The sequence below is a fragment of the Acomys minous genome, assembly GCF_964271855.1.
Source record: "Acomys minous genome assembly, chromosome: 11".
NCBI classification, from domain to species: domain Eukaryota; kingdom Metazoa; phylum Chordata; class Mammalia; order Rodentia; family Muridae; genus Acomys; species Acomys minous.
The window spans coordinates 4146755-4159468 of NC_140492.1; the positions used below are offsets into that span (position 1 = coordinate 4146755).

General features: G+C 51.0%; 1 protein-coding gene across 2 annotated transcripts; it reads left to right on the top strand.

Annotated features, from left to right (window-relative positions):
- The first annotated feature begins 44 nt into the window (after positions 1-44).
- On the top strand, positions 45-6191 carry PIGP (phosphatidylinositol glycan anchor biosynthesis class P). Of its 2 annotated transcripts, none has more exons than XM_084800460.1 (5): positions 45-159; positions 585-689; positions 2947-3019; positions 5193-5311; positions 5857-6191. In XM_084800460.1, exons 2-5 carry the CDS (start codon positions 608-610, stop codon positions 5985-5987), a joined length of 405 nt encoding a protein of 134 aa, XP_084656586.1. In that variant the 5' UTR covers positions 45-159; positions 585-607; the 3' UTR covers positions 5988-6191. The 2 variants fall into 2 exon arrangements, with proteins under 2 accessions (XP_084656586.1, XP_084656587.1); XM_084800461.1 differs by having other exon boundaries at positions 113-242.
- Positions 6192-12714: the final 6523 nt, after the last annotated feature.

Here is a 12714-nt window from a genome sequence, read left to right on the forward strand (position 1 = left end):
AGGCGGGTCACGTGGGCCCCGTGCGCGCATGCGCGGCCGCCGCCCCGCCCCCTCGGCCCCTCGGGCTGGGTGCAGAGCCGGCTCCTGCTACCCGCGCTACGGTCGCGGTGCGCCTGCGCCAACCGGCGGGGCCCCCGCGAGCCCCTGCTCGTCCCTCAGGTTTTTTACAGCTCCTTTCTGCCCCTGCTGAGGCTCTCTGGGCAGCGCCTGCGCAAAGGACTGAGTGCTGAGGGGGCTGAGAGGTGGGGGCGGGGGGGAGGGAAGCGTGGGCGGCGGTGATCGAAGGACGCGAGGCCCAGGGCTTCCTTTTTTTTTTGGTGGGCCTCACGTGAGGGGCGAGTCCGGGCCCGTCTTCTCCTCAGAATGTCCGAGTGGCGCATTTTGCCCCTTAGCGCGCTCTCCCGGCGCCCCCGTAGCTGCAGGGGTGCTGGCGCGCCTCGAGGGGGCCCTCGGTGGGGGCGGGCGCGCGCGCGGGCGAGCATCCGCAGTGACTGTGTCCGCAGCACAGTGATGAGATTATGTAATACACCAGTGGTGAAGGGGGGCGGGAGATGTCTGACGACGGTTGTGTTCCTTTCCCACAGATTTGCCTAAAGCCACGGGGAAGATGGTGGAAAATTCACCGTCGCCTTTGCCAGAAAGAGCGATTTATGGCTTTGTTCTTTTCCTAAGCTCTCAGTTTGGCTTCAGTAAGTACTGGAATGACGGACAGCCAAGGCGTTGTCTGGTATTCGAGGACCAGGAAATAATGCATTGGGTCTTAGAATGGACACGCTTGCAGCGTTGGTTCTTTCTACCTATGTCTCTTCTTAAGGAGTCCTGAGGGAAACCTTGTTTGCTCGGAGTGTTGTACGAGGTTTCATCTCCAGTATTTAACCAGCACCAGGCCCCATGCTTAAGTGAATAAATTCACAGCTAATAGAGCTTAAGGTCTACTTCCCTGCCGGGCGTGGTGGCGCAGGACTCTAATCCCAGCATTCTGGAGGCAGAGGCAGGAGGATCGCTGTGAGTTCGAGGCCAGCCTGGTCAACAAAGTGAGTCCAGGACAGCCAAGGCTACACAGAGAAACCCTGTCTTGAAAAAAAAAAAAAACCTACTTCCCTGAGGGAGTTATTTCAGAGAAGAAGGCAGGAAGGACCCCTGAAGAGAAGGGCTGTGAAGGCTTGGAAATGAGGGGTCTATAGCTCCAGGGCAGCATGCTGGAGCTGGAGAAAGAAGATAATGGCTGGAGAAAGTGACCAACTCACACCAGCGGGATCACCGTCCCTCCTCAAAAAGTCTAGAAAATATGAGGCACTCAAGCAGAAGAAGCCACATGCCCCAATCCAGCTTTCTGACGGTGTCCTGAATTCTTTTTTACTAAATTTATTCATTTACTGTACATGAGTGCTTTATCTGCAGAAGAGGGCATCAGATCACATTGCAGATGGTTGCGAGCCACCATGTGGTTGCTGGGAATTGAACTCAGGACCCCTGGAAGAACAGGCGATGCTCTTAATCACTGAGCCATGTCTCCAACCTGTGTGCTGAGTTCTTAAATGAAAAGTGTTAGCCTGGTTGTACCTGTTGGATGAGGTTATAACCGAGTTCACATTCTGGCTCTTTCGTGGAGTCATCGTTTGGCCTGAGAGCAGTTAGCTCACGCAGGTCTAAAGTGTCCTCGTGTGTAAAGGGGTATTGGTAATACGCATTGTTGATGTTCCCATAAAGCGACCCTGTTAAGTAGGTCTGCATTGCTGCCCTCACTTTAAAGATGGCAGCACCTGGTTTAAGTAACTTCTCAAAGCCACAAAGCTAATAAGCAACAGGACTGGAATTAGGTCAGGCGTCTGGAGGGCTGCGCGGGACTGAAGTCCTTCTCTGACTCTTGTGTTAACTCAGATAATGCATGCAAAGAAACTATTAAATAGGTATTAGCTGTTTGATTCTGTAACTTCCTATTCAAAGAGGATTTTAAGGATTAGAAACTAAACAAGCATGTTGATAAAACCAAAAGTTAATTCAAGAATTTATTGAGCACTTATTTGTACCAGGCAGTGTCAGGGCCAGGGAATCACAAAACAGCCAAGCCTTGTGTGCTTTCATTGAGTTTTACTTATGATTGGAGGAGACAGATAAGTGAAAGGAAGCCACGCTATGGGGAAGGGGGGTGAGGAGGAGATGGAGAGGCCCTTCTCATGTGCTCAGTCATTAGCACTCACCACAGGGTAGGGAAAAGATCAGCCTCACCATCGGCGTTTAGCACCAGATACATAAGGAAAACAGCCGCCATCTCTTCAGAAACCACTGTATTCCAGTCTGGACAAGCTCTGTAACACTTTGTTCTTAAGAAAAAAAAACGACACCACCGATGTAGCTGGAAACTTGTCTTTACCACATAACTTCTATGGACGATGTAACCAAAGAGCACTTTGTCGTATATAACGTGCACGTGCGTGTGCATGCATGTCTCAGGATTGTTCTGAGGGTTCAATGAAGTCATGTGTGTAGAGAAGCTCTGAACCTGTCAGTTGTTACTTCACAGAGACAGCTGGAAGGAGGCCGCAAAGACCGGGCACTAAGGGGAAGACGCTATGTAGACAGCCAGAACCAGAGGGGACAGGTTCCTCTGTAAGCAACTAAATGCAATTATACTTTCCCTGTGGAGAGTTATTGACCACTATATAGAATGCAGAAGCAAATTGGTAAATGCTGTGAAAATAACAGCGCCAAGAAATGATGAGCCGTTACAGTGCCAAGAGTACAGTTGAGGGCTAAGACACTAAGGACTTGTAAGGTGGTAGTTATGGGAAGTGTGACAGGAGTGGTGCACACAAGGAGCTGAGGAGCCTGCGTTCTGAGAGTCAGGCGAGCCTCGGGGAAGCGCTGTGTCTGAACCCTATAGGCTGGATCGTGCTGTACTGACGTTGGTTTCTTCTCTCTCTCTTTACTGTCTTTACCCTGCAGTACTTTATCTTGTGTGGGCGTTTGTTCCTGAATCTTGGTTAAACTCCTTGGGCTTGACATACTGGCCTCAAAAGTAAGTTTAAGATTTCTTCAGTAAGGGTGGAGCTGGTACCGTTCTGAAGGGTGATAACTCTTTTCTAAAACCCAAGCCTTAAGTCACTACTGCTTCAAAGTCCACGGATAACTGTGCTGCAGTTAAACTTGTTTTTATTTTGTGTCCCATGTGTCTGCACATCGCGTGTGCAGGTCTATGTGTCTGTGTGTGCACGCAGTGGCCCAGAGTTGATATCAGGGGTTTTCCTTGGTGCTCCCTGCCTTATTCCTAGGGACGAGGTCTCGCAGTTGAGCCCAGAGTTCAATAGCATAGCCAGTCTGGCTAGCCAGCTCACTCCAGAATCCCCTGGGTCTGCTTTCTGAGTGGCTTCTGGGAATCCAAACCGTGGTCTTCACACTGGAGTGACAAGTGCTTTAACCCCGGAGCTGTAGGTACCACAGCAGCGATTGAAGGCTTCTTAGAGGCTTTTAATTACGTCAGTAATTAGGCTGGGTGGTGGTGGTGCACACCTTTAATCCCAGCACTCGGGAGGCAGAGGCAGGCGGATCGCTGTGAGTTCTACAAAGCCACAGCACCCAGGACACCCAAGGCTACACATAGAAACCCTGTCTCAAAACAAACAAACAAAATGCCAGTAATTAAAGCTGGTGGGGCAAACACATTCATCTCCATTTCCTCCTAGAATCTTGCTAAAATTACACTGTTGCTGAAAAAGCTTTTAAAGGTATAAAAGTTTTGTGCGCCGCGATGAAGTAGTATAGCAGATAGAAAGACATTAACGAGCTTTGGGGGCCTTCTGAGAGCTCGATGAGTCTGGTGCTTTCCATGTGGGAGGAGAGGGAGGCCATCAAGAATATTTGTGCCTTGGAATTTCAAAAGGGCCAGAGCTTGGTGACCTCATCATCTCTCAGCAGTGTAACTCTGCCCTGCACGGGAAACGTGTCCAAAATGCCTTCGACCTGCTGAGTCCCCTTCCTTATCTTAAACCTGGAGACTGACCCTGCCCCCACTTCAGAAAATAGTTCCACCCTGTGCAAAGTGTTGGGGTCTGCAGTCTGGAGGTTACCAGAATTAGCTGGAAAGATGAAGGAGGCTAAGTGACAAAGGCCCACTTCCTCCAGCACCTTCCCTTACCAGGCTGTAAGTTTTCTCCCAGAAACAGGTGGGAGATGCCTTTCTGAGGAAGCTGACCAGGGTGAAAGGCACGATCAGTAACTCCTGATTTTTCTGCTGTCTCTGCCCATGTACACACTTGACTTCCTGTCACCTTATCACCTGGATTTAAATGTAAATAAACTGCCATGAATAGCAGGCACTTGAGGAAAGTCTGTCCTTAAAAGCAAAAGAAAAGAGACTCAGAGGAAGTAGAGACAATGCCACCTACAGAAGGAAAAGAAGTTTAATCTTGAACAGTGTGCTGTCCAAGGGAATATTTTCTTTTAATTACCATTGAAAAGCTCTAAGCATGGAAGTTAAAATGTTATCTGGAAAGGTGACTGTGGAGCAGAAAGCAGAGTGGGAAAGCAGAAGAATGCATAACAGTGGGAAAGCTATTAGGGTTCTAGCCGGGGGAACAGCAGGGAGGAGTTATTCATAAAGCCTGCAAGGTAGCGCACTTAATGGGTTTAACTGTATTGAGAGGACAACTGCAGGGCATATAAGAATCTGAGTCTGGAGTATTGATAGTGGATGCTGGGAAAACAGACAGAAATATATAATTTCAAGGGAAAAATCATAAAATATAATACACTGAGGTTCTCAGTTGCAAATACTATTTACATAGTCAGCTCTCTTTAACTACTGACATAATGAGAGCGCAGCATATAAGAAGGTATGCGGGAGAAGCAGATGCCTCACGTTCATATCAGGACATGTAGGGAGAACGTCTGATGGAAGTCAAGAAATACTGTAAGCTTGTCATGTGGGACTGAGGCAGAGAACACCAGAAGAAACAGCCGTGGTATGGACAGGGCAGAACAAGCCTCCAGGTCAGGTCCTGGCGGAGCGGTTAGCTGCAGCGTCTCTGTGGACCCCGTATGGCTGTGGCTGTCCATCACCGCTGCAGCGTCTCAGTGGACCCTGTACAGCTGTCCATCATCACCTCAGCTCCTTTAATAGCAGTCTAAACCCAGGAGTGTCTGGAGGCCGACCCCTTGACAGTTTGTGAGTACATTAGCGTCCTCGCCTGCAGGTACTGGGCAGTGGCATTGCCCGTCTACCTCCTCATCGCTGTTGTCACTGGTTATGCGCTCCTGTTTGGAATTAACATGATGAGCACCTCTCCACTGGACTCTGTGCACACGATCACAGGTAAGCTTATGTAGAACACGGTTGTGAGTGCTGGAGGAGGACGACGTGTTAGCGCTTTATCAGAGAGCAGTCAAGACTGCCTCAGAGACATACGCCGACAGAGAGCACTGTCACGTTAAACGTGGCGGGATGGTTACTCTTGACTGCCAGCCTGAGGGGGCTTAGGATCACCATGGAGAAGTGAGTCGGAGCACTGTATGGGGCTTACCTAGGTTAGGTTTGCTGGCGTGAGAAGACAGCTGAAGTGTGGAGGGTCTCATTCCATGGGACCTAGGTCTGAATAAAAAGGAGAAAATGTCCCTGTCTGCCTCCTGATTGGACACAGTGTGACCAGCCACCTCCTGGTCCTGCTGACAGACCTTCCGTCCCTGGTGGACTGTATCCACGTAACTGTCCACGTATCCCTTAAGTTGCATTTGTTAGGGACGCTCTAGCACTGCTGTTCGCCATCGCCCTCATACCCCTGGTGGGCTGTGTGCCGCTCCAGCTGCGACCTTACAGCAAGGAGTTGCTTGGCTCAGCAGAGCTTTCTTCTTTTCTTGCAGATAACTATGCTAAAAACCAGCAGTGGAAGAACCACCAGGAAGACGCCATCCCAGCATTAAGAGATATCCCCATTAGTGAAGTAAACAAAATGTTCTTCCTCAAAGCCAAACAACTTAACACCCCAAACTGAGCTGTGTGTAAACATCCTGCGTCCAAGCATTTATAGGGTGTGGGCTGAATAATTTTGAATATAATGTATTGACTGTGGTTTTAGTACCCAATTTGACATGTAAAAACATGAAAGCCGATTTCTTATATTGCGTTTAATTGACATTGTAAATATTTTCAATTGAGTTTTTAATTGACAACAAATAAAAATCACATTATACTATAATGTGTATGTCTGTATGTGCAACATGTAAGTGTGAATGCACACATGCACAGGGTGCATAGAGGTCACAACATGTGAGTGTGAATGCACACATGCACAGGGTGCATAGAGGTCACAACATGTGAGTGTGAATGCACACATGCACAGGGTGCATAGAGGTCACAACATGTGAGTGTGAATGCACACATGCACAGGGTGCATAGAGGTCACAACATGTGAGTGTGAATGCACACATGCACAGGGTGCATAGAGGTCACAACATGTGAGTGTGAATGCACACATGCATAGGGTGCATAGAGGTCACAACATGTGAGTGTGAATGCACACATGCATAGGGTGCATAGAGGTCACAACATGTGAGTGTGAATGCACACATGCATAGGGTGCATAGAGGTCACAACATGTGAGTGTGAATGCACACATGCACAGGGTGCATAGAGGTCACAGGACAACTTAGGTTGCCTCTTCTCAGAAACTCTTTGTTTGAGACAGGGTTTCCCATTGGCCTGACCTGCCACTTGAGCCAGGACAGCTGTACCGCTCTCGGCTCTCATCTTGCCATTACCTTTGTGTAGGTGCCAGAGCTCTGAACTGCAGTCCACATGCTTTTACAGCATATATACCTCACCCGCCGAGCCGTCCCCAGCCTGACATAAACAGCGTTTCCTGTGACCAGGGACTCTGTAAAGCCTGGAAGGAGTAGTAAGACTCTCACAGAGCTTTTAAAGTTGGTTGACAGAGCAAGCAAGTCCTGTCTGAGTGCGTGCTAGGTAGAGCGCTGAGGTAGAGTAGTTCGAGAAAGCACAGCAGGCACTCGGGTTAGTGAAGAAAGCCTCTCAAGTGTAAAGTAAGTAAATGCCTTACATGCCGAGGAACATTACACAGTCAAGCAGCCACGAACTGGTGTCTCCCAAGTCTCCCAACACGCAGCCAGAATTGAAAGTGTCTGTCTTGTCTGTTCATCCTTAGCTGAGCCAGTGGTCCAGCAGGACTGGCTGCTGCTGAGGAAAGAGCAGGAAATGGTCAGAGATGCCACTCAGGTTCACAGTGTCCCCTGGTCCTCTCAAGGACAGTAGTAACCCACAAGGTTTCAGGTGACGTGGAGTCAAAGCTAGTACTCCCCTGTGGTAGCCTCAAACCCCGCTCTGCATTCTGCCTCTCAAATGCATCGTCTTCATACCTCATAAGGGGTTGCCTGAGACCAGGGGTGTTCACCTTACAGCCTGTATTTCTTCCGAGGCTTCTCTCCACCTTAAATAATCTCAGGACCTTTTAAATATTTTGTAAAAAGTAGGAGCTTCCGAAGACCTTGTTTTTATAAGTGATGAACCAGGGGCAGTGAGATGGTTCGGTGGGGAACCAGCCAACCCGAGTCTGTTGCCCACAGTCCATGTGGTAAAGAGAAACCCAGTTCCTTCAAGTTGTCTTCTGACTTTCACACACATGCGGTGAGTGAGGACTCAGACACACCGAAAAATAAGCCAGTTCCCTTTTGGTTATAAAGTTAATTTTGCCAGTCATCACCTTCTTACTACATAAGTGTCTGGCCTCATGCACCGCCCCCCCCCACACACATCCACACAAACACACACCACAAAAACTTACTTGTTACACAACCCAAAACATTGATACAATAATAATCCAAATCAAAAAACAATGAAATTAAAAACAAGTTACTTTTATGAAAAACACCTTTATTTTCCAGCACAGAATTTGTGGCCCAAATAAGAATCATCTTAGAACTTTGCAAAACTCCTTTAATGCCTGGATTATGGAAGAACATGGACCTTGTACCTGCTTCTTCAGCCAGTCCGTACATTAGCGCATGCCAGGAAGCTTCTGGGAGATGCTGCACACTCAGAGAAGGAGCATAAACTCGGCATTTGACCTCAGAGACCCTGTTGTGATCTAGCTCTCCAGACCATAGACCTTGAGAACAGCTAATGTGGGGGGAGGGGCGGGACTGGAGTAGAACGTAACCAGTCAGCACGCATGTGCTCGGTCCAGCGAATGTAAGGCAGCACCCTCCTGGCCACTTCACACTGTTTCACCTCTTACCCCAAGGACTGAGGCCCAAAAGGTTCTTGTGCAAGCCTTAATCTGATCCATACAAGAGCCATTTGCAGCTCTCCCTAGAAGGAAGGGGTTAACCCCTACAGAACTACTTAAAGCCCAAAATAGGCAGCCTCAGTAGATAAGTACCCCCCTCCCCCTCCATGCCCCCAGGAGACAGTTCTGAGCCACAGCCCAGCAGCTTCTCTGAAGGTCTGTGGGACTGAGTCACCGTTGCCATGGCAGCACTGCTGTATCTCCAGGCCTGTGCTGGCTTGCCTTCCCATCGCTTCCTTCGCCTAGCTGCCCACTCCTGCTCCCTGCTGTCACTTTCCAATAAGCCGCCTACACATCCTGTCATAAGCGGACCTTCCGCAGAGATTTTTTTATTTGTGAAGACTGTGTGTACATTGTGGGGTTAAGATGGATGATGCACGGCCCTACTGCAGGCCAGAATTCAAGAAAAACATTTGAAAGGCAGATATGGTAGAATAGGTATATAATCCCAGTACTGGGAGGTAATCTGGGTTCAATGAGACCTCACCAAAAGAAAGAAAGAAAGAAAAAGTCCAAACAAAAATGTCAACTATGAGCATATTACAAATGTTAACAAAACCCCTCTGATGGTTAAAAGCCACAGGAAGAATGAAATTAAAAGTCTAAATGTAGCACTGCCCAGCTATGGTAGCAGAATTTCAGTGGCTTGACACGACAGTGGTTTGGTTTGCTGTGTTTTTTATAATGGTTCTGTGAGCCGGTTATCAAGTCTGGTTGGTGCACGTGGGTGAGAACAGAAGCTGTGTCCACATCACCTACGTGGTCATGACCAAGGAAGGACCTCAGTGCACTGCAATGTGATGGAAATATAGTTAGGGACCAAGAGAGTCGGGCATTAGGGACAGTGGCCTCACAGAAATAGCTCTGGAACACGTGTGTGTGTAGACCAAGATTCCTACAGAAACACGGTATCAGAGAACTCACCGTCCAGACACCCGGCTCTGCAAAGGTAAGCTTCCCAAACTCTGCTTTATAAGCTATGGTGACAGGTCAGAGCTGGACAGCACCAACCAAAGCCACATCTAGATGCCACATTAACCATGCTGTGGTCAGCCAAAGGTGTCACATGTGGCAAAATTATCCACCTGTGTCAGAAATCTTGTTTACGTGAGCCTGCCACAACATGCACCTGTGAGTCACCCCGCGTCAGCTGTTCCTGCTGTCCTGGGACGTCCTTCTGTTCCCTGTGCCATCGGTCTCCCGTGCCAACCCTTCTACCTGTCACTGTTCCAGGAGTCAGCACATCCTCGCCATCATGCGAAAGATGAAGACACCAGTCAGTGATGAAATCCCAGTGTCCACTCAGTGACTGGTACAGCCAGGGTTCCAAGTGCTGTGTAAAACCTGAAGCTAAAACCAGGCCTTCTTCCATCAATACAGACGTGAAGCTAGGCCTACAGCCCGGGGGTGTGGCCACCGTCACCCGCTGAAGACGCTGGAAGGGAACAGCTGATGGCACAACAGCTGTGTAGTCACCCGCTCGCTCGGTAAGTGTACTATCTTCCTAGGAGCACACAGTGTGGCTGACAGACTCTGGCAGGGGTGGCGCCCTCAATTTGTCCCCAGGAAGGTAAAAGTGTTTCAGTCTCTGAGGCAGCAACAGGAGACAATAGGCATGGCCTGGGTGGCGTCCTCCTCACCCTGCCCCCCATGGCCCCCCCACCCACATCCCTCCCACCCCCATGCCTTATTGAGCAATCAGTCCAACAAAGATTGCAGTGGTGAGATTGCTGAACGAACTCCTGGTGGGATGATCACAGGACGGGGAGTGCATTTGTAAGATGCTACTGTTTGTCACAAGACTAAGCTTCCGAAGGGTTGAGGCAATTTAGCCATGTCAGCACAGGAATTTTGCTAAGTATAGCTGGTCTGCAGGTGTGGAGTAGGTCAAGTATCACAGTGGTCCATTTTTTTTTTCCAGCTCTGACTGTATTTTGATTCCCCACTGTGCCTTTGTAGCGAAGATTTCAGGATCATGTGTTGTGGGGCTTCCTCCTATCCTGGGGTGTGTACGCTCAAGAACGCACGTTTTCAGTCCGTGGTGTTCACTGACGCTGCCACTGTTCCTCTTCCACGCCAATAGGGCCCATTTGTCCACCTCTGCGCTTTGTTCTAAGCACACAAGGCTTGGTGCTCATTTCCCAGAGGTGGCCAGTAGGCCACCCTTGGCCAAGTCTCCAGCCTGGACACTTTACTCTCTCTCAGCCCCTGTCCTTCACTCGGCCTCAGGACCCAGGCCTGCTGCTGGGGTCTAGAGGCCTCAGCTATCTCCGCCTTCCTTTGAAATAACTTGGTACACCACAGCCTAAGCTAGAGGCCCCATCCTTGCAGCGGGGCAGTGGGACCTCGGTGTCTTCTGGGCATGTCGGGGGGAGGGGGAATAGTGCATGAATTTCTCTGAACTGCTTGGACACATCAGCCCATGCCCGTAGCCCAGGAGAGGCCAAGGCCAACTGCTGTAAGTTAAAGGCTACGTGGGCGACAACATGAGTTCCAGTTCAGCCTGGACTGCAGAGTGAGCCCTTGTCTCAAAACATAACAAAGATGAGTGTGCCCTTCCCCAGCCCTCTCCTTTCTGCTCACTGGCATGTGGACTTGACTGTGATTTCGAGGTGCCTCCTTGGGCTAGAGAGTGTCATGAGGAAAGGAAACCATGCAAAGACAGAACAAAGAGGCAGAGCCCGAAGGCTGTCGCCTACTGGGATAACACAGAATTTGCTTCTCTGTTGCTCGGCCACTGTTCTTTTGATTTTCCATGTCACAGTGCAAATGAAGCCGAGCAGGAATGCAGGCACGTGGGGCAAGAACTAGACACAGGAGAAAGTGAAAAGGAGAGAGAAGAAGGGAAGGAAGGAGAGAGAAAGCAAGTGAGGGAAGAGGGAAAGGAGATGTCCAGCCTAATACCCAGCTTTTGTGTCTGCCATGTGCTGTGCATGAACACACCGGGTCCCCCATGTACGTGGTTGTCTTTGTTGTCCTAGGGTCCCCACACATGTGGTTGTCTGCGCTGTCCCAGGGTCCCCACACATGTGGTTGTCTGCGCTGTCCCAGGGTCCCCACACATGTGGTTGTCTGCGCTGTCCCAGGGTCCCCCACACATGTGGTTGTCTGCGCTGTCCCAGGGTCCCCACACATGTGGTTGTCTGTGCTGTCCTAGGGTCCCCACACATGTGGTTGTCTGTGCTGTCCTAGGGTCCCCCACACATGTGGTTGCCTGCGCTGTCCTAGGGTCCCCACACATGTGGTTGTCTGTGCTGTCCTAGGGTCCCCACACATGTGGTTGTCTGCGCTGTCCTAGGGTCCCCACACATGTGGTTGTCTGTGCTGTCCCAGGGTCCCCACACATGTGGTTGTCTGCGCTGTCCTAGGGTCCCCCACACATGTGGTTGCCTGCGCTGTCCTAGGGTCCCCCACACATGTGGTTGTCTGCGCTGTCCCAGGGTCCCCACACATGTGGTTGTCTGCGCTGTCCTAGGGTCCCCCACACATGTGGTTGCCTGCGCTGTCCTAGGGTCCCCCACACATGTGGTTGCCTGCGCTGTCCTAGGGTCCCCCACACATGTGGTTGTCTGCGCTGTCCTAGGGTCCCCCACACATGTGGTTGCCTGCGCTGTCCTAGGGTCCCCCACACATGTGGTTGTCTGCGCTGTCCCAGGGTCTGTATGTTTCTCAGACTTTTAGTGTTAGCAGCTCTTGCCTAAACACTTCAAAGAGATATGACTTGTAAGGATTTCTTATGGAGGGCCTGACCCACTGGCCTCCTGTGAATGATATGTGCCGTGCTCCATCTTCCAGGGCTGAGCCTCTGCCTTCTGCTTAAAGAACCTTCCCCTTCCTTCCCCTTCCTTCCTTCTCCTTCCTCCCTCCTTCCGCCTCCTTCCCCTTCCTTCCTCCTCCTTCCTCCTCCTTCCTCCCTCCTTCCCCCTCCTTCCTCCCTCCTTCCCCCTCCTTCCCCCTCCTTCCCCCTCCTTCCCCCTCCTTCCCCCTCCTTCCCCCTCCTTCCCCCTCCTTCCCCCTCCTTCCCCCTCCTTCCCCCTCCTTCCCCCTCCTCCCCCTCCTTCCCCCTCCTTCCCCCTCCTTCCCCCTCCTTCCCCCTCCTTCCCCCTCCTTCCCCCTCCTTCCCCCTCCTTCCCCCTCCTTCCCCCTCCTTCCCCCTCCTTCCCCCTCCTTCCCCTCCTTCCCCCTCCTTCCCCCTCCTTCCCCCTCCTTCCCCCTCCTTCCCCCTCCTTCCCCCTCCTTCCCCCTCCTTCCCCCTCCTTCCCCCTCCTTCCCCCTCCTTCCTCCCTCCTTCCCCCTCCTTCCCCCTCCTTCCTCCCTCCTTCCCCCTCCTTCCCCCTCCTTCCCCCTCCTTCCCCCTCCTTCCCCCTCCTTCCCCCTCCTTCCCCCTCCTTCCCCCTCCTTCCCCCTCCTTCCCCCT

What these genes read in the sequence shown, in the direction of transcription:
- PIGP (XM_084800460.1), top strand. Translation starts at nt 608, where the DNA reads ATGGTGGAAAATTCACCGTCGCCTTTGCCAGAAAGAGCGATTTATGGC. An exon ending in AAGCTCTCAGTTTGGCTTCA is followed by an intron (nt 690 to 2,946) that starts GTAAGTACTGGA and finishes TTTACCCTGCAG; the next exon opens with TACTTTATCTTGTGTGGGCG. An exon ending in TTGACATACTGGCCTCAAAA is followed by an intron (nt 3,020 to 5,192) that starts GTAAGTTTAAGA and finishes CCTCGCCTGCAG; the next exon opens with GTACTGGGCAGTGGCATTGC.